Source organism: Apodemus sylvaticus, chromosome 5, assembly GCF_947179515.1.
Source record: "Apodemus sylvaticus chromosome 5, mApoSyl1.1, whole genome shotgun sequence".
Lineage (NCBI taxonomy): Eukaryota > Metazoa > Chordata > Mammalia > Rodentia > Muridae > Apodemus > Apodemus sylvaticus.
In genome coordinates this window covers 73,021,250-73,043,818 of record NC_067476.1, presented here as the reverse complement: position 1 = coordinate 73,043,818, position 22,569 = coordinate 73,021,250, and the positions used below count along the sequence as shown (strand labels likewise).

Sequence of the window (22,569 nt, the reverse complement as noted above, 5' to 3'; positions counted from 1 at the left end):
TATTATTATTATTATAGCACTGGGTGCTCTTCCAGAGGGCCCAGGTTTGATTCCTAGCACCTAAGTGGTAGCTAAAAACTGCTTGTAACTCCAGTTTCTGGAATCGTCTGGCATCTGCAGAGACTGCAAGCATGTATTCAAGCATGTATTATACATACATACATGCATATACAAAAAGAAAAATTAAAAGGAAGAGATAAGGAATATAATCAGCAATGCAAGAGAGGAGGGTTGTCTGAACAATGGTAATGATTTAGTTCTTTAGTTGAGAATAGGGAATAGATGCTCTTTTTTAAGAAATTGTAGCATAATTATTTTTAACATATAAGACACAGTGAGAGTTTAAAATGAGAGACTTTGCCTCTGACTAAAAGGATCTCAGAATGTAAAAACGTACTCTGGAGTGTTAAAGCACAGTGTAAAGCAAACGTATTTTTTAACTTAAAAGGTATAGTGGGAGAAAGAGACAGGGAGGGAGGGAAAAAATATTCCACAACTTCTTCCTGACATTAACTACCTATAAACACTTCAGAGAAGTCACCTCATCTTTGGGACTTTGGTATTCTCATGTACAGAACTGTAAGTTTGTATTGACAAGTTTTCCACGTTTAAAATATTATGAAATGGCACTTCTCTAGTTACCCAATGAATAAGGTGTTTTCAATGTCATGTTTCTCAGTAATAAAATAACTGTAGCACTGACAAATATTACAACCCTATTTTCTACCCCTTGATTAAACCATTATGAAGGAATAGTGGTTTGCCTTATTCTAGTATTATAGAAATAGTAATAATCCAAAAGGCTCGCTGAAACTCCAACTCTGAGAATCTATATTCATGTGTTCCCACCACCACACAATTAAAATAAGAAAAGTTATTTTAGCCGGGCGGTGGTGGCACATGCCTTTAATCCCAGCACTTGGGAGGCAGAGGCAGGCGGATTTCTGAGTTCGAGGCCAGCCTGGTTTACAGAGTAAGTTCCAGGACAGCCAGGGCTAAACAGAGAAACCTTGTCTGGGGGGGGGGGGGGGACAAACAAACAAACAAACAAACAAAAACCCAAAAGTTATTTTAATTAGTAACAAACACCTAAAAAATAAATATAATCAAGATGTTAAGGTTCTATAACCTTTCATAAAATAATAAAGATCATGTTTAAAAAGATAGAAAGGTGCCAAGTGGTGGCACACACCTTTACACCTTTAGATCCAGTACTCAGGAGGTAGAGACAGGCAGATCTCTGACTGTGAGGCCAGTCTGGTCTACAAAGCAAGTTCCAAGACAGCCAGAGCTATACAGAAAAGCCCTGTGTAGAAAAAAACAAAACCAAAACAAAATACAAGGTTATTTATTATGGTTCATTTGTAATCATTTCTATAACAAAACTGTAATGTTTTGAATGCACCTCTAGACCAAGGCCTGTAACAAGAACAAATACTGTTGCCAAATTAGAAAAACAATGTTTGACCAGGGACCAGATGGGAGGTGGGTAGGGCCCTATCTCAATGAAAAGCAAATTACAAAGAGGACTTCTAGGGGATGGCTCACCCACTGCTCTTCTGAAGGTCTGAGTTCAAATCCCAGCAACCACTTGGTGACTCACAACCATCCATAACAAGATCTGATGCACTCTTCTGTAGTGTCTGAAGACAGCTACAGTGTACTTACATAAATACATCTTAGGGGGAAAAAAACAACAACAAAAAAATAGGACATCTAAATTTCCTCTGAATGTCAAGAGGAATGTCTATTTATCTATAGAAACTGCATGTTTATCTTAATGTAAACATAGATGGAAAGATACAGAAACAATTATATATACCTACATGCCATGGAGGACACTAGCATAAAGATATATACTACCTAATTCTTTCAGTTGAGAGGACATACCAATGATACTCTTGTAGTAGAAAGTATACTGTGTATCTGCATCTTGATTTCTAAATACCCACTAAAAGGAACCAGAGCTCAAGGAAGAAGTCTAACTCTAATTCTGGAGTTGAATTAGGGAAAGAGGAGGCAAAGGAGGAGCCCAGTATATCTTGTAGTGCCAGAAAATAAGACAGTACTTAAAACAACAATAAACAAACAAACAAAAAGGGAGCTAAGAGATGGCTCAGTGAATGAATAAAGTGCTTGCTGAGTAAGCATGAGGACCTTAGTTCTATCCCAGAATCTATATAAAAAGAGACAGGACAGAGTAGATCCTGGGGGCTCACTGGCCAGTTTAGCTGAAATGGCCAAAGTTAGGTTCAGCAACTATGATTGACTCAAAAGATAAGACAGAGGAGAGGAGAAGGTTCGTGGGTAAAAGCAATTGTATATTCCTGATGACCTGAATTAGGATCCTAGGAATTCACATAAAAAGCTCAATGTGGTAGCATGTACCTGTAATCTCAGTATTCCTACAATGAGATGGAAGGTGGAGACAGAATTGTCTAAAAGCTCATTGGTTGGGCCAGCTAGCCTGGAGTACCGTGGCAATGCAATAGAAACAGAGACCCTGCCTCAAAAAACAACAACAACAACAACAAAACAAAGTAGAAGGTAAGGACTACCAAAACTGTCTTCTAACCTCCATGTGATACACACACACACACACACACACACCACAAAGAATAAAAAAAATAAACAATGGGTGATACAGGGACTCATGGCACAGACTCATAAATCCAGCTCCTAGTGAAATAGAGACTGGAGAATCACAAATTCAAACTACATAAAAAATTAAAAAAAATTTTTTTAAGGAAAGCTGTGGGATATAGCTCAGTGGTATAGCACTTGTCTAGCATGTGTAAAGCCTAGGTATAATTCCCAGTACCTCATAGTAAAATGAAACAAGAGAAATAAATCTTCGTTACAGAAGTCCAAATAATATATGGATACTTATTCCTCCAGGAAATGCACCTAAACCCTTTACCAACTTTCAGGATGATCTAGACTTGAAGATATGTCTAACCTATGACCAAAGGGCATCATGCAGGTGAAAACTTAATTAAAACACCATAAATTTATTTTTGAAAAAAAAAATCCATTCTTGTGTTATTTATTCATGTGTGTGTGTTCTTGATACGGAGTCTCTAACCATAAACTTTATAGATTATAATACCACCACAAAAATTTGAACACATATGGCAGTTGTTAGCAACTCACTTCTAAACAGGTATAGAAAAGGAGAAACAGTAATTTTATTACTTAACCTGGCTAATACTGCCAGTGATGCTGAAGACAAACGGGGGTGGGGGGGGGGTGGGGGGGGGTGTAACCTAACTCTCTAGGGATTTGGGGAAGTGTAAAGTATTCTTAAAGCACTGTTAAAAATCACATTAATGCTAAGCCTAGTAGTAGTATGTGCCTTTAATACCAGCACTTGGGAGGCAGAGGCAGACTGATCTGAGTTCGAGGTCAACCTGGTCTATAGAACAAGTTCCAGGACAGCCAAGGCCACAAAGAAAAACAAAACAAAACAAAAATCACATTAACAGGGTCAGGGAAATGGCTCAATGTGTAAAAGCAGCTGCCACCAAGCGTGATGGTCCAAGTTCAATCCTTGGAACTTGGAATGTTGAAGGAGAGACCCAACTCTAATAAGTTGTCCTCTGGCCTTCCACACATGTACAAGGGCAATACGTATGTGCTCCTGCCCGCGCGCTCGCGGTCGCAGTCTCTCTCTCTCTCTCTCTCTCTCTCTCTCTCTCTCTCACACACACACACACACACACACACACACACACAAAATCACTCTCAAAATGTTTTTAAAGGTAGGAGCACTATATTCCTACTAGAATGGTTAGAAAATTGAAAAAAACAAAATAAACAAACTTGTTAAAACTAAGTGGTTTGCCTTATTCTAGTATTATAGAAATAATAATAATCCAAAAGGCTCGCTGAAACTCCAACTCAGAGAATCTATATTCATGTATTCCCACCACTACACAATTAAAATAAGAAAAGTTATTTTAGCCGGGCGGTGGTGGCACATGCCTTTAATCCCAGCACTTGGGAGGCAGAGGCAGGCGGATTTCTAAGTTCGAGGCCAGCCTGGTCTACAGAGTGAGTTCCAGGACAGCCAGGGCTATATAGAGAAACCCTGTCTCAAAAAAACAAACAACAACAACAACAACAACAAAAACTAAGCGCAGTCAAGAATGGAGCAATAGTGGTAATGCATGCCTTTAATCCCAGCAGTTGGGAGACAGAGACAGGTGGATTTCTGAGTTTGAGGCCAGCCTGATCAACAGAGTGAGTTCCAGGACAGCCGGGGCTACACAGAGAAACCCTGTCTTGAAAAACCAAAAAAAAAAAAAAGAATTTGGAAACCTCATTCACTGCTGCTGAGACTGCAAATCAGTAGTCACTTTGGAAAACAGTTTGACGACTAAACATAATCTAAGCGTATGATCCAACAAATTTATTTACACAAATGAAGTAAAAATTGGTCCATGAGTTCCTATGGCCCGGTATGATGTTGAACACCTGTAATCCTAGCACTTCAGAGGTAGAGGCAGGAGCATCAAGAATTGAAGGTCAGTTTCAGCTACATAGTAAATTCAGTGCCAGCCTAGATTACGTCAGACTGGGTTTCAAAAAATGAACAAAAAGATCTCTATGAACCTAATCTTTCAGTGAAGTGAAAGAAGTCAGTCTGAGCACAGCATAAGGTAGAATGATTGCAGTTATGTATGACATTCTAGAAGAGAAAAACTACAAGGACAGTAAAAAGATGAATGGTTGCCAGAGTATGAGAAAAGAATAAGTGAAATGCTGAGAATTTTTAAGAGCGTAAAACTCTTTATTTTTATTTTTAATCCTGACTCAAGTGTCTATGTATCACAGCACAAGAGAACACAGGCCCACGCAGACAGGAGTCCAGGGCTGTACCAGTCCTGCTGTGCTCACAGTAAAGTGAAGGAAGGCCTTTATGAGGGTCTAGGCACTTCCACACAAGCAACAGGAACATAAACCTAAGAATTTTATAGTTTTCTTAGTGGAAGACTTTTGAGTTATCTGTTGAGATAGTTTATATCAAAAGATACCAAACACTGACACATAGTTATACAGTGTCTTTGTTTAGCTTCATCACATACAGACTATGTCAGTTTAGACTACTTTTGTTCAAGACTTTTCTACCATTTACTTTCGTTGCTTTAAAAAAAAAAAAAGAACACAAACACACACCAAAACCCCATCTATTTAGTGTGTGTGTGTGTGTGTGTGTGTGTGTGTGTGTGTACAAGTACACCACTTCAGCATGCATGTGGAGATTAGATATAGGAGTCCGGAGGGATAGAACTCAGGTCCTAAGTGGGCACACAGTCCAGGCTATCTTCACATTTCCTAAGAGCCAAGAATAACCTTGAGCTCCCGTTCCTCCTGCTTCTACCACCTAATACTCGAAGGTGTGCTCCATCATGCCACACTGACTGACCTACTTCGTTCCTGGCATTGTGTAACGTACTAACATAACCTCACAGAGGAAAAACACGTACACTCTGCTTTCACTTCTGTAAGGAATTCTGACACAAGCAAACAAATAAAAAAAAAAATCAAATAACAATACATGAAGCAGAGAAAAATGAGGTAAAAGGCACCAAGACAGCTATTCTAATTGGGACCTTAGAAAACTGTTTCTTTAAGGAGTTGGCATTTAAGTTGAAATGTGTAGTAAGCTAAGCCTGTTAACATAGGTTTGAGATAAAGGCAAAGTGGGTTGGGTCATTCTAGGCAGAAAACAGGAAAAGTGAAGGCCAGAAGAAAGAAACTTAGTGTTTTGAAAGTGTATTACGTTGTCAGGATAAGTGCACTGCTAACAACCAAAGTAGGGCTGGAGAGACCGTTCAATTGAGAGCACTTGCTGCCCTTGCATGGGACCCAGGTTCTGTTCACAGCACCCACATGGTGGCTCACAACCACCTGCAAGTCCAGTTCCAGGGAACCCAACACTACCTTCTAGGAACCTCTGTGGACACTAGACACCATGTGGTACACATACATATACGCAGGCAAAGCACACACATAAAATATAAAATTAAAAAAAAAAAAACAAAACCTAAGCAACATCTTTGAACTCGATGTAAGAGTATGAGAATGATTCAAACCTTCAAACCTCTCTAAAACTAACCACCAAGAAACAATCACAATTAGGTTAACATCTCAGTTTTAAAGCTGGCAGAGTAGCAGAGAGATGGCAAAGGCAGGACCCCAAGTTCAAGACCAACCTTATCTACATAGGGGGTTTCAGGCCAGTCAGGGTTATATAGCAAGATTCCTTTATCTCAAAGCTATACACAACTGCCAATTTTTAAGCTTCCCCCTTGTCTTACTACACTCACAGCTGCCTATAAAGTAAACTCTGTACTTTCAACTAACTCCCTAAAATAAAACCATGCCTGTTATCCACAGTTCATATCGCTCTGGTAGATGCTTCAAGTAAGGGGAGTGTGATCTGTTCTAAATCTGTTCAATTTTTTTTAAAAAAAAAAAGCCATTACTTTATATATGATGACCCTAAGAGCATAGACCCTGGCTACCTAACTTGTATTTAAATTCGGGTTCTGTAAGTCATATGATTCTGAGCAAGCTGCATAATCTTTCTCAGAACTCAAGCTGCTGAGTTCTGCTGCTTGCTGAGGCTGGAACCTGGGCCCCTTTATTCTACTACCAGCTTTCTATTTTCCAAGTACCTCACTGCCTGAGCTTGGCTGTCCTGAAACTTGCTCTGTAGATTGACCTTGAACTCTGAGATCTGTATGGCTTCATTTCTTGAATGCTGGCATTAAAAACAAGTATCACCCTGCCTGGACTTTAGCTTTCCTTCTCCTAGTACTTGCTCTGTTCCAGGCTGGCCTTGAACTCAAGAGATCTTTGTCTCCTGGAATTAAAGGTGTATACTACCATGCCTGTTACCTAAACTTAGCTGGGTGGGATCTTTCCCCAAAATCCCACTCCCTTAATCAGTTATCTCCTAGAACATAGGATTCTGTTCCATTTCACTTCCTGGTGCCCCTTTAATACTTGAACCATATATTTTACCCACACAATAGAATTAATACCAGGCCATTTTCAGACTTCTTCAAAGCAATGAATCTAAATATCTTCACCTGAGCCTTAGGCAGACTCTTCAGACAATAGAAAAAGCAGCCACATTATTCACCAAAATACCAGTCTCTACACCACATACTGAAATTCTTCTTCACTGAACTTCTTAGGCCAGGTCTGCACAATTCAAATCAGCAACAAAGTCCTACTATTCCTACTAGGAGAGCCCATTACACCCCACCTAAAGGATTCCACTGCTATCTAAATCTAAAGTCCCAAAATCCACATTCTTCCAAACAACAGTATGGTCAGGCCTATCACAGCATCACCCCAGTCCCTGGTACCAACTTCTGTCTTAGGGTTTTACTGTTGTAAACAGATACCATGACCAAGGCAACTCTTATAAGGCCAACATTTAATTGGTGCTAGCTTACAGGTTCAGAGGTTCAGTTCATTATCACCAAGCTGGAGCATGGCAGCATCCAGGCAGGCATGGTGCAGGAGGAGCTGAGAGTTCTCCATCTTCATCTGAAGGCCACTAGGAAAAGACTGGCTTTCAGGCAGCTAGGATGAGGGTCTTAAAGCCCAAGGACCCCCTCTAACAAGGCCACACCTACTCAAACAGGGCCACACCTAATAGTGCCACTTCCTAGGCCAAGCATATGCAAAATATCACAATTAGCTACACATTTAAGAATTTACTTTGTTCAAGGCCCCAGACTAAACTAGAGGGATTATAGAAACTATAATGTACTATTGTAAATTGTTCAAAAGATAAATCTGTCAAACTCCCTTAGGTGCTTTTTTTTCTTGGCTCCCAAGTGTGTTCCTTGAATCTAGAATACTGTTTAACATCCAACAGCCATCAATCTCAGTAGAGTACAGACAGCCTTGCTTTACTAGAATATAAAGTTTCCATATGCTTTTGTTGCTGCTGTTTTTGAGACAGTCTCACTCTATAATCCATTCTGGCCAGAAACTAATCATGTAGCCCACAGTTATATAGCCAAAGCTCAAAGCAATCCTCCTGCTTCAGCCTCCCACATATTAAAATTAACTTTGATTTTCTCTTTATTAAATCTTACTTGTCCAGTCACTTTAGAAAAGTCTCATATGACCATTAACTTGATCCATATTCTCTCTCTTTAGGTCATAGAAGGTGTTTTCAGGGTGATGAAAATGGAGAAAAAAGGATTTCACCTTTCTAAAAATGAGTTTTCAGTTCTATAATTACGCATAATGTAAGACAAGCATCCTATCTGGGCCAAGATTTAATGCCTTGGTTCCTAGGAGAATCAAGAGTCGTGCATAAATTTGGGACAAGTTCTGCAAAACCTCTATTGGTGCTGAATCAGAAACTCATTGTTAAGATTCATCAACAGAATACTCTAAAACCCAGCAGCCACTATGGCAACATCTCTTTCATCATGCCCTACGCAAGAAACAAAATGGGATACATTCAATCTTGCATAGCAATTACCACGACTTTAGGCGGCTCGTCTCAACAGCGACTTGCTAAGAGCTAAAAAGTGAGGATCTCATTCATCTAGCCTTAAAGTGGCAAGGCCTGGCTAACCTACACTGCTGGCTATTGTACTGAGCCCGGAAACCTTCACAGCTGCAAAATACCTGAACTCTGCTGACACTTTCCGAGGGGAAAACCAAGGGCGGGGCGGTGAATGAACAGAATCCTTACAAAATCATCGCAGGTAGTGGACGCAGGTATGGAGGCAGGCCCGGGCACCGGGCTCTGGTCCCGCTCAGAGACAACTAGGCCCTTCACACCCACCACAGCCCTCCCGTGCTCTTGTTCATTCATTTAACAATTCCGCGAGGCGCACTCCACCAAGGGCCTGCTGGCAGGGCCCCCGCCTCAACCTCGGACATCTCAGCCTTCAGGCGCAGCCCGGTGCCGCCCGCGAACCTCTGAAGCTGCAGTAACTCCCCGCCGCGTGCTCTGCTCACCTGAACCCCAGCCCGGGTCACCAACACAAGCGAGCGCCCACGCCCCCCGCCCTGCCGGCCGCGGGCTCCCAGGCCTCCGCCCCGCTTCGCCGCCTCAGACCCGCCGGGTTCGCGAGAACGCGGAGGCGCGCGTCCGCGAGGGCCCCGCCCGCGGCCGTGGGTCCCCTAGCGCGCGCGACGCCGGGTCCTCGGGGTCCAGGCCAGCAGGTGAGGCCCACTGCCCACTCACCTCTGCCGGGTCAGAACCGAGGGGCCTGCTCTAAGCCGTTTAAAACCGCTTGGGCCGCCGCACACCCCGCAGTGTCCTCGTTGTTTATTGGTCCTCGGAGAACCGCCTATCGCCCCTCTATTGGTCCGTTTGAAAGGGCTGTGGGCACGCGCCGCCTGCGGCCTTAAAGGGACAGCGCGCAGCTGCGTGTCCTAGGGCTGCCTGTCAGGTGCTTGTCAGCCAGGGGGCTGGAGGAATGGCTACCAAGGCTTCAGATAGAAGAGCGAAAGGTGTGTGGAAAACTAAGCATTTACCGCCATGATCACGTTGCCTTTCCCTAACTACAGATGTTTAAACTGCTGTCAACATCTCCGCCTTTTTATTTTTTTGAGAGCTTACAATCGTGGATATTGATTGTACCGCTCTGTGCTGAGAGGGAAGCAAGAAGCGACTGGGACGTAGTGGGAAAAGCCTCGAATGGAAGCAAGATGCTAAATTATAATCTTGGACTAATTTTGAACAGATCACTTTTCTCGGTTAATCTGGACCTCAGTTTCTTTGTGTAGGAAATGGAAGAATTATGTTTTCCTTACAAATTTAATATAAATATTTTAAATTTCCTTACAAGCTTAAATTAAAGGTTGTGGTGGCACACACCTTTGATCCCAGCTGAGGCAAGCAGATCTCCGAATTTGAGGCCAACATGGTCTACAGAGCTAGTATACTGTTCCAGGATAGCCAGAAAACCCCTCTCTCAAAAAACCCAAAACCCAAAACAAACAAACAAACAAAACCTCAAATTTAATGTAAAGATTTAATACAACAAGCTGAGTGTCTAGGAGTGGCCTTTATGAACTACATTACCATCACAAATGCTTATTCTTATGAAAAGGAGAGGCCTCATTTGATGAAATATGATTGTCAAAATTTGATTTTACTACATTTTACTTATTTGCCTTATGGAGGGGTAGTGGTGCAAGGACGTCAAAGGACAACTTGCTAGGTATTGGTTCTCTCCTTCCAACATATGGGTTCAGGAAGTCAAATTCAGGTCGCCAGACTTGACAGCAAACACCTCTACCCATTGAGCCATCTTGCCTGCACTGTTTTTGAGACAGGATTCCACTCTGTAGTCCAGGCTAACCTGGAACTGGCACTATAGACCAGGATGCCTCAAATTTGTAGCACCATTCCACCCACACCTTCCAAGTACTGGGATTACAGGCACTTATGTGAAGCACCATATCCAGCCAAAATTCTTTCTTGAATCAGTATCCAACATTTCTATAAATATGAGGCTATTGTATAATAATGATATTTTTTAAAAATTTAATGTGAGGATTTAATATAGCAAGGCAGAGATCACACAACACAGATCTTTGAGTTCAAGGTCAGCCTGGTCTACAAATCAAGTTCCAGGACTACACAGGGCTACACAGAGAAACCTTATCTTGAAAAACCAAAACCAAACAAAGAACCAAGAGTTATAGAAGAAAGATGTGAGTATGGTGGTTCACAACTGTAACTTTAGCACTCTAGGGGTCGAGGCAAGAATGTGGAATTCAAGGCAAGCCTCAGCTATGTAGTGCATTGGAAGCCAGACAGGGATGCGGGATGCTATCCCAGAACAAAGAACAAATGCTCAACTTCACTGTTAGATTTGAGTGCAAATTTTTAGGAGGACAATTTTGAGATCTACAGATTCTCTAACCCAGTAATGCTACTAAGAGTCATTTTATGCACAGATACAAAGAAAAGGTATAAGAATGTTACTGAGCCACTGGGATATTAGAAACAGAAATCTGGAAATCACATGGCCATCAAAAGGAAACCTTTTACATAAATTATGGGATATCAATAGAACACTGCACTCTAGGTACCAACTTCTGTATTAGTCAGGGTTCTCTAGAGTCCCAGTCTCCTGGAATTAAATGGCGTACTACTTTGCCTGGGCCTAAGCTTTTCATGGTCACTATGCCTCAAGATCTCCATGCCAAGATCCAGGTCAGAAGCCTGTGTCTTCCAGCCTCAAATTCTAGATCACAGATGTATCCTCCATTTCTGGATTGTGGTTCATTCCAGATGTAGTCAAGTTGACAACCAGGAAGAGCCATCACAGCAGAGGTGGGCCCTATTTTGAAAAAACGAGTCCAAGAAAGTGTCAGGATTAGAGCCCAGAGCCTGGGAGGGCTGTTACTGCTCAAATGGAAGTGGAAAATCAGGAGAGGCCTGTCTCAAGGGAAGGCAGGAGAGGTCAGTTTTAAGTTTGTTTACTCTCAGGTACCAATGAGACATTTAAATGGAATCATCTAAGTAGGCTTACGAAAGAAGCTGGAAGACTAGATTAAGTCTTAAGTGGTATTGATTTGGGAATTGCTTTCTGTAGAGTGAGACTACAGGGACAAGAGAGAGAGGAAGGAGTGAAAGAGAGATGGGAAGAACAGAGTTACATGTAAGGAAGGAGAGGAACTAGTCAATCCAACAGTGATCTTTGAACAATGGAGAAGGAATATAGAGAAACATCTTCTCTAGGTACTTTGTCATTGGTATATATAGTTTATTTAAATATTGTCAGACATAATAGGAAGAATGCACTTAAAGGAGAGGCTGATGATTACCTCAGATTTGCTCAATAATGGATGTGCATTGTCTTGGTTCTGATGAGCTTTAGAAGATGGCAAATGTTTTTGTCTTCAACCTTATTAGGAGGTATGCATTAGAGGTCTGAATCCACTCACTCTTTTGAAAAAGATTTATTGAATACCTAGTTTTTGGAGGGATTGTTTTAAACATTTAGACTAGTCAGTGAACAAAACAGACATACAAAAATTCCCTCCAATCAAGGAGCTCAATGCTATAGTGAGGAGATAGAGATAATCAACACGTAAATTATGTAGTATATTCTTAGACTTCGACTGTAATTTTGTATATACATGTGTGTGTATATGCATGTAGAGGCCAGAAGTAGACATCAACTGTCCGCCTCAATTGTTCCCCACCTTTTTTTCTTTTTAAATACAGGGCTCTTATTGAACCTGGAGACCACCAATGTAGCCAGACTGGCTTGCTAGGAAATCCCAGGGCTCCTCCCGTCTCCACATCTCCAACACTGAGATTTGAGATTACAAGCATAAATTACCGTATCCAGCTTTTTACGTGGCTGTTGGTATTAGCGATTGAACTCGGGTCTTCCTGCTTGAACAGCAAGCACTTAACTGTCTGGGTCATTTCCTCAGCTACCCTAAAAGACTGTGCAGCCTGGAGCCTGCTGCATAGATCAGGCTGGCCTTGAATTTACAGATCCATCTGCCTGCCCCTGCTGGCTGGGTGCTGGGATTAAAGGCATGCACCACCACCACCTGCCCAAGAGTGGTCAGTGCAGGTCTTATTGAGATGATATTAAAGCTGACTTGAAGGTGAAGGTCATGATTTTATGTAGAAGTGTCAGGCAGAAGCCCCTTTGTTTGGAGCATATCAGGCAGGTTTGAGATACAGGAAGGCTATGAATAGGAGGGAGATGAATCTGAGAGATAGTGGAGGAAAAGGGGTGGCAGGACCTACCTGTTAAGGTCTTGCAGAAACCTATATATAGTACCTTGTTCATAGTAGGTGCTCAGTAAGCATTTGGTCAAAGTTCCCTGTTACAGTCCAGGTAATCTTGGGTACTTTGAGAGTTATTTGTGACTTCATCCCAGGGGCCTCCCAATGGTTCTACACAAGTGTAGCACGGCACGGTACGTAGCAGGGATCAAAGCAAACACGGTATTCTTGGAACCAGAGAGAGGAAACTCATGTCAGCACTGTGGCTGCTGGATAACTCTTAGGCCTTTTTAAAAGTCCATGAGGGTCAGAGCAGGTGCTCATTCCATATATACTCATAAACTGCATCCCTGTCAAAAACTCCCAACCCTGGGATGTAGATCCTTATTTTCAGCCTAAGAGGAACAGCTTAAATGATTCAATTCCTTCTGCCTTCAGCTGAAGTGCTCTGAATTATCCTCTGGAGATAATGCTGACACTTGTACACACCTCAAGTGGCTATGGGGTTTGCACTTTAACTGGTCTCCAAGGTCACCACCTTCCCTAGCCTACACTTGATTGCAGTTGATAGGTACCAGTTAAATGAAGGAATAAATAACCTTTTTTTTTTTTAAACAATTTCTTTTCTTACAGTCCATTTTCCCAGCCTCCAAAATGCAGACTCTTCTAGGGAATTTTGACCACAGAAACATTAGCCTCTTAAAAGAGGAAGGAGGCAGAGGGAAAGATAGAAACCTCATTAGCCATCAACAAGCTCTTAAGGCACAGAGGAGAAAAACCGCAGGGAAGGCCAGGCTATGTGAGTCGTTGACTCTTTAGGGCCAACACAGTGAAGCAAGCCGATTACCTAGGGTTTAAACTTAGACTCTTGGGCTGTCTGAATCTGTTTTAACTCTAGGTTAAGGAGTTCAAAGTTTGGAGCTGGAGTCTTAACTAGAAATAGAGCAATACCCTATGTGGAGCAGAATGATCTAGAAGACAAATGAAAAGGCAAAGAAGGGAATGCTTGGAAACAGAGACTGACTGAACACTAGCATCATCTCTCCATAAGGAAAGCTGCAGACTTAGACAAACAGAAAAGGGACTCAATTGTTTGGTGGCAGTGCTGAGGGGGCAGGTCAGGCCTTTCTGCACATGTGAGGCAAGAGGTCTATCAGTAAGCTACATCCCCAGAGCCTTCACCACATTTCCTTTATAATTATGTCCATAAATAGAAATCTGGGAATTCTTCAAGTGTTAGTTACCCTTTTGGCACTCAGCTCCTGCAAACACTTCTAAGCTTCTAATTGTCACTGCTTTCCGGCTTTCTTTATGCCTACGTTCAGATACGTGTCAGTTCGTGTTGCAAAGACCTTCCTATCAGGGTCCGAGAGATGGCTCAATGGGGGCAGTCATGCTGGCTCCCATGACTGATGCCTGAGCTCACAGGTCACAGAACTAACTCCAGTAGGTTGTCTCTGACATGCCATATACATGTGCTTAGTGTCATGTTTACTCACATGTGTGTGTGTGTGTGCATGTATGTGTGCATGCACACACACACACAAACACATGCATACACACTAAATCAATATAAAAACTCTCTTCATAAGATCGTCCTATAGACCACAGTCCTTTTTACCTTAAGTTCCCCTGTTTGCTTTTACAATACTGAAAGGCAGTGACCTCATTTTGAATGTAATTTGCAAAAATATAGTTTGTTTCGCTGGTTATTCTAATATATACATGTGTAACTGTGTCTGTATGCGCACTCCATGCTTTCAAGACCCATGGAGATCAGAAGGTGTTAGAGTCCCTGGGACTGGAGGAACAGCAGCTGTAAGCTGCCATGAGGATGCGGAGGACTGAACCTCGGTCCTCTGCAAAAGCAATAAACACTCCTAACTGCTGGGCTGCTTCCCCAACCAATTTTGGTGATTTTAAAAATATATGTATGAACACATACAGATGCACACACACCCATTTTATACATAGGAGGTTTTGCCTGCCTACACCATGAGTATGCCTGCCCTCATAGAGACTTGAGAGCGACAGATTCCCTATAACCGGAGTTCCAGGGGGTTGTGAGCTAAGACGTAGGTATTGGGAACAGAACCTAGATCCTCTACCAGAGCACCAAGTGCTCATAATGGCAGAGGCATCTCTCCAGCCTGTTTTATTCATTTTTAAAAAAGATTTATTTTATGTATGTGAGTGGCTCTCTTTAGACACACCAGAACAAGGCATTGGATCCCGTTACAGACGGTTGTGAGTAATCATGTGGTTAATGGGAATTAAACTTGGGACCTCTAGAAGAGCTGATGTGCTTTTAACCTCTGAGCCATCTCTCCAGCCCATTTTATTCACTTTTTACAAAGAGTCTCACTAGCACAGGCTTGACTCAAACTCACGATATTTGTGCCCCAGCCCTCAGAGTGCTGGGATTATAGGCATGTGCCACCATTAGTCTAGTTTATTAGAATTCTGTTGTGCTGTGTGTTTGTGTGTATACCCAGAGTTTTTGTTTTGTTTTGATTTTCTGAGACAGGGTGTCTCTCTGTAGGCTGTCCTGGAACTCACTCTGTAGAGCAGGCTGGCCTGGAACTCAGAAATGCATCTGCCTCTTCCTCCCAAGTGCTGGGATTAAAGGCATGCGCCACCACTGCCTGGCTGAGATAGAGGTTCTTGCTAGCCTGCAACTTACCAACTAGGCTAAGCTGCTGGCCAATAAGCCCCAGGGACCACCTGTCAGCGTCTGTCCAGTGGTAGCATTTCAAGTGCATTTCATCCTCATCTCTCTCTCTCTCTCTCTCTCTCTCTCTCTCTCTCTCTCCCTCCCTCTCTTTCTCCCTCTCTCCCTCTCCCTCTCTCTCCCTCTCCCTCTCTCTCTCTCTCTCTCTCTCTCTCTCTCTCTCTCTCTCTCTCTCTCTCTCTCTCTCTCTCGGTAGGTTCCATGGGCTCTGGGAATCAAACTAGGTCCCTGTATTTGCAAAGCAAGGCCTTTACTGACTGATCTATCTCCCTAGTCCCAGTTTGTTAGACTCTGACTCGTGTTTTTCAGTCTGGGGTTCAGGTTTTACATCCGGAGAAATGGATGAGGAATCCTCAACCCTCCCCTCAGAGTCAAGATTCTTCTTTGTAAATGAGATTTTGTTTTCATTTAAAGAATGTTGGGGGAGAAAGGGTTTAGTTGACCTTGAACCATTCCATTGAGTTTTGTTTCTGGTATACCAGATCACTTGTCAATCGAACCCAAGTCTTTCTTGCTTTTTTTTTTTCTTCATTTTTCTTGATCTTATTTTGGGGTGGTGAGGGCACAGCTGCTAGACTCCAGGCGCTGTGAGACCATGCATTGTTTAGGTATGGGCGGTACTTTGAGTGGGGACTTTATTCTAGCAACAGTTTAGGATTTAGAAAAATCAACCATTGAGAAACTTGAAGTTAAACTCTACACGCAGCACAGTATTAGGACTAGAACATTTGCTATTTTCACTGGAATGACACACCCAGAGGACCTGAGAAGGGCTCCTTAGTATCTTATTCCAGCCTCGAGATTCAGTGAGCAAATTAGGAGAATGTAGCTTTTTGTATTTGTTTTTGGAGACTATTTCTCCCTTGTAGCCTTGTCTGTCATGGAACTCACTCTGTAGGCCAGGCTGGTCTTGAACTCAGAAATCTGCCTGCCTCTGCCTTTAGTCCTGGGACTTAAGATGTGTACCACCGCAGCCTGGCAGAATGTAGCTTTTTAAAAAATGGCTCCAAATGTGTGTAGTGCTGGAGATATAACCCAATTCCCATTGCAGGATTTTTTTGTATCGTGTTAAACAATTTTGCTGGTCACCATCATTGTGAGGCGAAGTCAAGCTCTGTGACATGGGAGCCCTCGATGAATGAAAACAGAAGTAGAAGCTTCATGGTATATACGCCATGACACTAGCTTTTGGAACCTGGAGATGTCGCTAACGATCATGATTGTGGTCCTGTCCTGACAGGGCCTCAGGCTGCTTCCATCAACCCAGCGAGCTGACATCATCCTCTCAAGGAAACCAGGATGACATATTCGTCAACTCTCTCACCATGATCTGCGTTCTCAGGATGAGTTGAAACTCCAACACCAACCTCACACCCCTTATTTCCCTTCATGGATCACACATCTCTGAAGACATTAGAGGTGATGTCCCCAAGTAGGTTTTCCACAGCATGGGTCTTCCAGATAGTGCAGGTGCAATTAGTCATGACTCCAAGCCAGCCAAAATAATTAAGAAAGCTAAATTTATATTAAATTATCATAAAGCCCTAAAATACTGAACATAGTGGTTAAATAACACAAGAAAGTCCAATCTCTCCAGTGAGTAATGTTAAAATCATTACACATGAGCATGGGAAAATCACTTCCATTAGTTTAGGACAGAGAGATTTTGCCCTTTTTTACAGAGTAAATCAGTGCTCAAATAGATATTTCCTCAAATGCATCCTTTCTACATTCTGACAGCCCAAGTGCAATAAGATCCTTGCCCCTCTCCACTCGGGGGACCCCACGCTTCTGTTTTCTTCCTCCTCCCTTACTATGGATTTAAAGGCTCAGATGCTGCCTCATTCTGTGCGAAATGTCCGCCCCTTTCATCTTAGAGCTGGCCCTGTACTTTTCTCAGTTGGTGTCTTGGAAAAGGCCTCTGGCCTGCCCTGGCTCTATGTGTAGACATAGATCTGGGCCTAGCTAATGACAACAAGACTAATGGTTTGACATCTGTCTCCTACTCTTAATAACTGACCAGAAAAGATTTGATCTTGTCCTGTTTTTTTTTTTCATGCATATGCCTGGTTGCTGATCTCTGAATAGTAATAACCATGAAAGGTATCTTAAGTCAGGAAACTTCCCCCTGAAGTCCCTCCCCTCCATTCTCAGCTCCTGTCAATCTCTCCTGTGCTTCGGTTTCTATGGAGAAGTGGACTTGCTCTGGTTCTCACCACCTCTCCACTCCTTGCTCACCACGTTACATCTTCACTGACCCTCCTCCTCACTGGACATCAGAGACCGAAGTGATACAGGATCGGCTAGAAAAAGCAAGCCTAGACTCCCCTCTCTCAGAAGGGAGACACAAGGATGAGATTCTAGGGCAGTACTAAAAAAAAAAAAAAAAAAAAAAACCCTCAGCTCCCCTGAGAGAAGCCCTCGGCCTAAAGGAGCCTGATGCTAATGGTGGCACTTTAGTGTGGACAGGGGCCAAGAAGAGTTGCCACATGACCTTTACCACCCTAGAGCCACAGGCTGTGTCCATGAACACGGATCCCTGAGTACTTGAGAATGAACTCAAGAGGTTCAACCTCACAATACTCCTCCTGAGCCCCTGGGCGTCTTGTGTCTCTCTAGTTGCTCTTCCTGACCATTTAGGGAAATGTCTAGTCATTCTTTGAAAGGCTGTGACAGAATTGCTTCCCTTAGAATCCTAGAGAATGGAGAGAGCCAGGCAGGAGAGCAAAGCTCAGGAAAACCCTATGCCTGATCTCTGCAGAGCTTCTTACACATTCTAGAAGCCTACTCTCCAAGGCCCACCCAATGTTCACTGAAGCTCACAGCACAGGTAAGAAAAGTACTGGCCAGGAGCAGCGCCAGGAGGGAATTCCTAGTAGTGAGTTGCCATGACAGGGGCCTCCAGTTATCCAAGGGAGAAGTGGCCCCAGACATTGTAGCAGGAGGAAGAAGAGCTTAAGCCAGACCCACACTTCACCTGCATCTCAACGGACAAAGCCGTGACTCGTGGATGAGAATGCCCACTGCCAGCAATGGACAGGATCCCAGGGCTCAAGTGCCCCCCACCAAAGGCTTTTGATAATTACCAACACTTGATTGGAGGCTGGAGGTTTCCCAAACACCCAGACCAGCTGGGCTGCTTCTTCCTCCTCTCCACCTCTCTCCATTACCTTTTACCTGTGACCTCCAGTCCCAGCCCCTGGTAGGCCAGTCCCCAGAAAAGCCATCATGTCAGCTGTGATGGGGAAGACCAGAGTCTTATATCATCAATTGTATCGGTGCTGTGGGGCAGGCACATAGAGCGCCAGGGCAAAGGGAGACGGAGCTCTGTGCTGACAAGTAATCACGCTGAGCCCAGCTTCAGGGGGCCCAAGATAGAGTGCAAGAGGTGAAGTTCATGGTAAAATCCAGTCTAAATTCTTGAGATGTGACCTCACTTCTTGTCCCCAGGTAGTTTGGGACTCAGATGAGTAATAGGTTCTATGGGGGCTTGGGAACACTTTGGGGTGGAAGGATGCGCGGGTGGGAAAGGGCCCTCGTTGTTATGTGAGCACAAGGATCAGAAGTCCACAGAGGAGAACGAACAGGCAGGCAGGGAAGAGAACTTAGACCTGGCTTTCTGAGGAGAGCTTGCGTTCGTGTTTCCAGCCTGTGTCTGGCAGAGAGCCCCGCCTCTCTGGAGTGGCTGCAGTGTGAACACTGCTACACTCAGACTGCTCTTCCTGCAGCAGCTGCTCTGTCTCCGTGTCATCGAGGGAGCCAGAGCTGGCCTGGATGGACACTGTGTCTGTCTTCATGCATACGTGATCCCGCAGAAGGCCCCCCCTGGAGCTGCGCAGCTGCTTGAGGTCACCCCATTCAGCGTCATCCCCAGCCAGGAGGCGAATTCCCTCTACAATCTTGATCTTCTCCTTGGTGTAGCTGTGGTCAGGTCCACCCTGGGGTAGAAAATGGAGACACATGGTTGGTTGGCATTCTATAAAGGATCTCACAGTGAGCTGAAAATGGAAGCAGAACTGAACAGAAGTGGCTGTGGAGGACAAAAGCCCCACAGACTGCTGGCCAATGTGGCCAAAGCAAATATGAGGTCTCACCTAAGGGCAACTGTGATTAGATAATTACATCATCACAGAGGAGAGGGAAAACCATGGCTTCTAGCCCGACACCAGGCATTTACGAGTTATGTTATCTTGAGCAAATTACTTAACACTTCTAAAACCCAGCCTCCCCATCTGCAGCGTGGGAGAACAGCACCTACCAGTTCCCCCAGTTGTTGTAAGGGTTAAGTGAGGGAATGCATTGGCTGCAATCATTAGAGCACTGGACACAGAACACACTACAACATGCTAGCTGATGTTATAGCATCACCATGAGTGATTAATGGGGCATCATGCCGATATAAGAAATCCAAAGCAATCCAGTATGAATTTACATCATGTGTAAATTCCTTATCATGTCCTGTGGTTTATTAATGGAACGTCATGCAGATATAAGTAATCAAAAACAACCGGCAGAGGCAATTCGGTGTGCGTGTATTCAAAATTTTTATGTACAGGTTTGCTTTGATCTTTTTAATTGTGTTAAAATTTGGGAGGTAAGGTTTGGGGAGTGGGGCTTGGGAAATCATTGTATTTGTGTTCTTAATAAGTCTGTAACCTGTAACTCTTTGGGGGAGGATGCTGTGGAAATGCTTCCACAGAGACCATCCCTGAGTGATCTGCATCACTCTAAGGATAGCTCTAATTTTGGCTTAAGTCCTTTATGTACTCTTCAAGGGCAGCCTCATTCCTGACTTGTGGGGTACTCCCATTATCATCCTGCCACCGCTAGGAGCAAAAGGGCATCGTCGTAGCTTGGGTTCTGTCCCTGGGGTAGTCTCACTCCGAGTTTCCAGCCTTTTCTTTCTGTTAGTAACAGTTTCTTTCCACAGACAGTTATTAAGGCCCTCCGTTAACCAGATGCTATGCTAGGTTCTTGATGATAGGCTCTGCCTTGTCAGAGTCCCTCAGTCACACAGAGATAAAGGTGGTCGTTGCAAGCACACCTACAAACTCCCATTCACCCAGCAACCCTCCATGCTGAAGTGAGTTTGAGATAACATGCAGGCCCCTTAAGAGTCCTCATCACAGAAATGCACTAGGTAAGTTAGGGAGAAGTGGAGTACACAGCAGAGGTAGTTCTGGAAACACCACTTTCTCTACACACACAGAGCAACAGGTACCTGAACTCAAGAGGAAATCAGAAGAGAAAGGGTGAAAGGCTGTCAGAGGGATGGAAGAGCTGCTGAGGAAGAAGAAAACAAAAGAAAGAGGTCAAAGGGTTTTCTTATTCTCTTTTCGCTGTAGTGGGGACGGATCCAGGGCCTTGCACAGGTTGCGCGTGCGCTGAACTGCTGCTGAGTCAGGTCTTCAGACCTATTTTTCAGTTCTAATGGACAGCCTTCGTTGCGATTCTTTTCTGGGACACCCCACATTCTAGGAACTCAAGAATCCTCAAGATACCATCGCAGAAATAGAGAGGTTTCCCATTCCCAGGACTGTAGGTAGTCTTGTGAATTATAGTTGCAGCTTTTTAAAACACAGGAATCCCTCAATCCAGAGAGTATAGGATTCTGTGAAGAGCTAGGGTCCTGCTTAGTTGACTGCTAACAGTCAGAGCATGCTGAGTCTTTTTAGGGAAAACTCTATGAAGGTTAAAGGATTTTAGAAGAAACCAGGTTCTACCAGATTAGGAAACTCTGACATCTCAGACTTCAGATCCCCTGTAGAAAGATGACTATTTTTCATGCCTGAATATGCAGTAAATAATTTTGCATCGACTTTCCAAGAGGAACGGATGAGTGGCCCCTGGTTCTGGAAAGGCTCAGTGCAGCAGTATAGGGGAATACCAGAACAGGGAATTGGGAAGGGGTGGGTGGGGGAATAGGGGGAGGGAAGAGGGCTTATGGGACTTTCGGGGAGTGGGGAGCCAGAAAAGGGGAAATCATGTGAAATGTAACTAAAAAAATATATTGAATAAATAAAAAAATACAAAATGGGGGCTGGAGAGGTGGCTCAGCGGGTAAGAGCACTTGACTGCTCTTCTACAGGTCCTGAGTTCAAATCCCAGCAACCACATGGTGGCTCTCAACCATCTGTAATGAGATCAGATGCCCTCTTCTGGGGTGTCTGAACACAGCTACAGTGTATTACATATAATAAATAAATAAATCTTTAAAAAAAAAAAGGGAGGGAGGAGGGGGCAAGCAGCCCCTTTTTAAAAAAATACAAAATGTTTTAAAAAATAAAAACATGTAAATATTCAGGTTTCTAGAAAAATCTTTTAAAACCTTAAGAACGAAGATAAAGAAAAACTAGCCATTCCCAACAATAGGTACTATTTTGCTAATTCAGAGATTACAGAAAGAAAGAGTCCAGGAGCTCTTGGGTTTGTGGGTGTTGTCTCAAAGAGTCCCTTTGCTTCAAAGGGGTACAGCACAGAGGAATGACAACCTCTATGAGGAAAAGTATCCATAAACCTGGAAACTCCCCAGGGAAATAGACACTTACTACTTTCAGACCTGAATCTTCTAGCCTTCCTTTTACCAGGGTCTCCCAAAGATTCTAGATCTCTGCAAAAACCCAAACTACACTTAGTTTTCTGTCCACTATTGTCTCCAAAATGGTAGAAAGGACACCACATGGCCCCTACTCATCCACTCAGGCAATTTGGTCATAGGTCCTCCAACCCTCTCTCCAAATCCCAGAAAAACCCAAGTAGAACTTGCCATTGTTACCTCTTTCTTATAGCACAGCTGGTTATACATGGCTGGCTTGGGAGCTGCTTCAAGTTTCACTTCCTGAGTGGAAGTTCGGTAGGAGGGGTTGCTGTAGGTCAGGTTTCCCATTCCGGGATCCGTGAATTTGGATTTTCTGTGTCTTCAAGAGGAAAAATCGGGCTGAAATCAGTTGAGAACTTTATAGGTATGATACTGGGGGAAGATGTAACCTACGCGTGGGAAGCACTTCTCTGTAGGTCCCCGTGACCTGTCCCCGGGCACCCACACTCTTCTGAATTCCGGCCCTTGAGTGTGGGCCAGAGCTGGTGA

The 22,569-nt window shown here is 43.6% G+C and overlaps 2 protein-coding genes across 3 annotated transcripts in view; both read right to left on the bottom strand.

Moving 5' to 3' along the window:
• Positions 1–9,324, bottom strand: part of Ckap5 (cytoskeleton associated protein 5) — an 89,920-nt gene extending 80,596 nt beyond the window's left edge. Inside the window, exon 1 of one of the 2 annotated variants that reach the window (XM_052182957.1) lies at positions 9,233–9,324. The gene's annotated coding sequence lies outside the window, so the exon portion shown is untranslated. Of the gene's footprint in view, positions 1–9,003; positions 9,067–9,232 lie in introns of those variants that run through there. The other variant, XM_052182959.1, reaches the window with a different exon arrangement.
• Positions 9,325–17,856: 8,532 nt separating this feature from the next.
• The window catches only part of Lrp4 (LDL receptor related protein 4), a 52,794-nt gene continuing 48,081 nt past the window's right edge, over positions 17,857–22,569 (bottom strand). Inside the window, exons 37-38 of the mRNA XM_052182956.1 lie at positions 22,258–22,399; positions 17,857–19,420 (exon numbers count right to left, since the gene is read on the bottom strand). Coding sequence (XP_052038916.1) covers positions 19,088–19,420; positions 22,258–22,399 — 475 coding nt within the window. The 3' untranslated portion in view covers positions 17,857–19,087. The remainder of the gene's footprint in view (positions 19,421–22,257; positions 22,400–22,569) is intronic.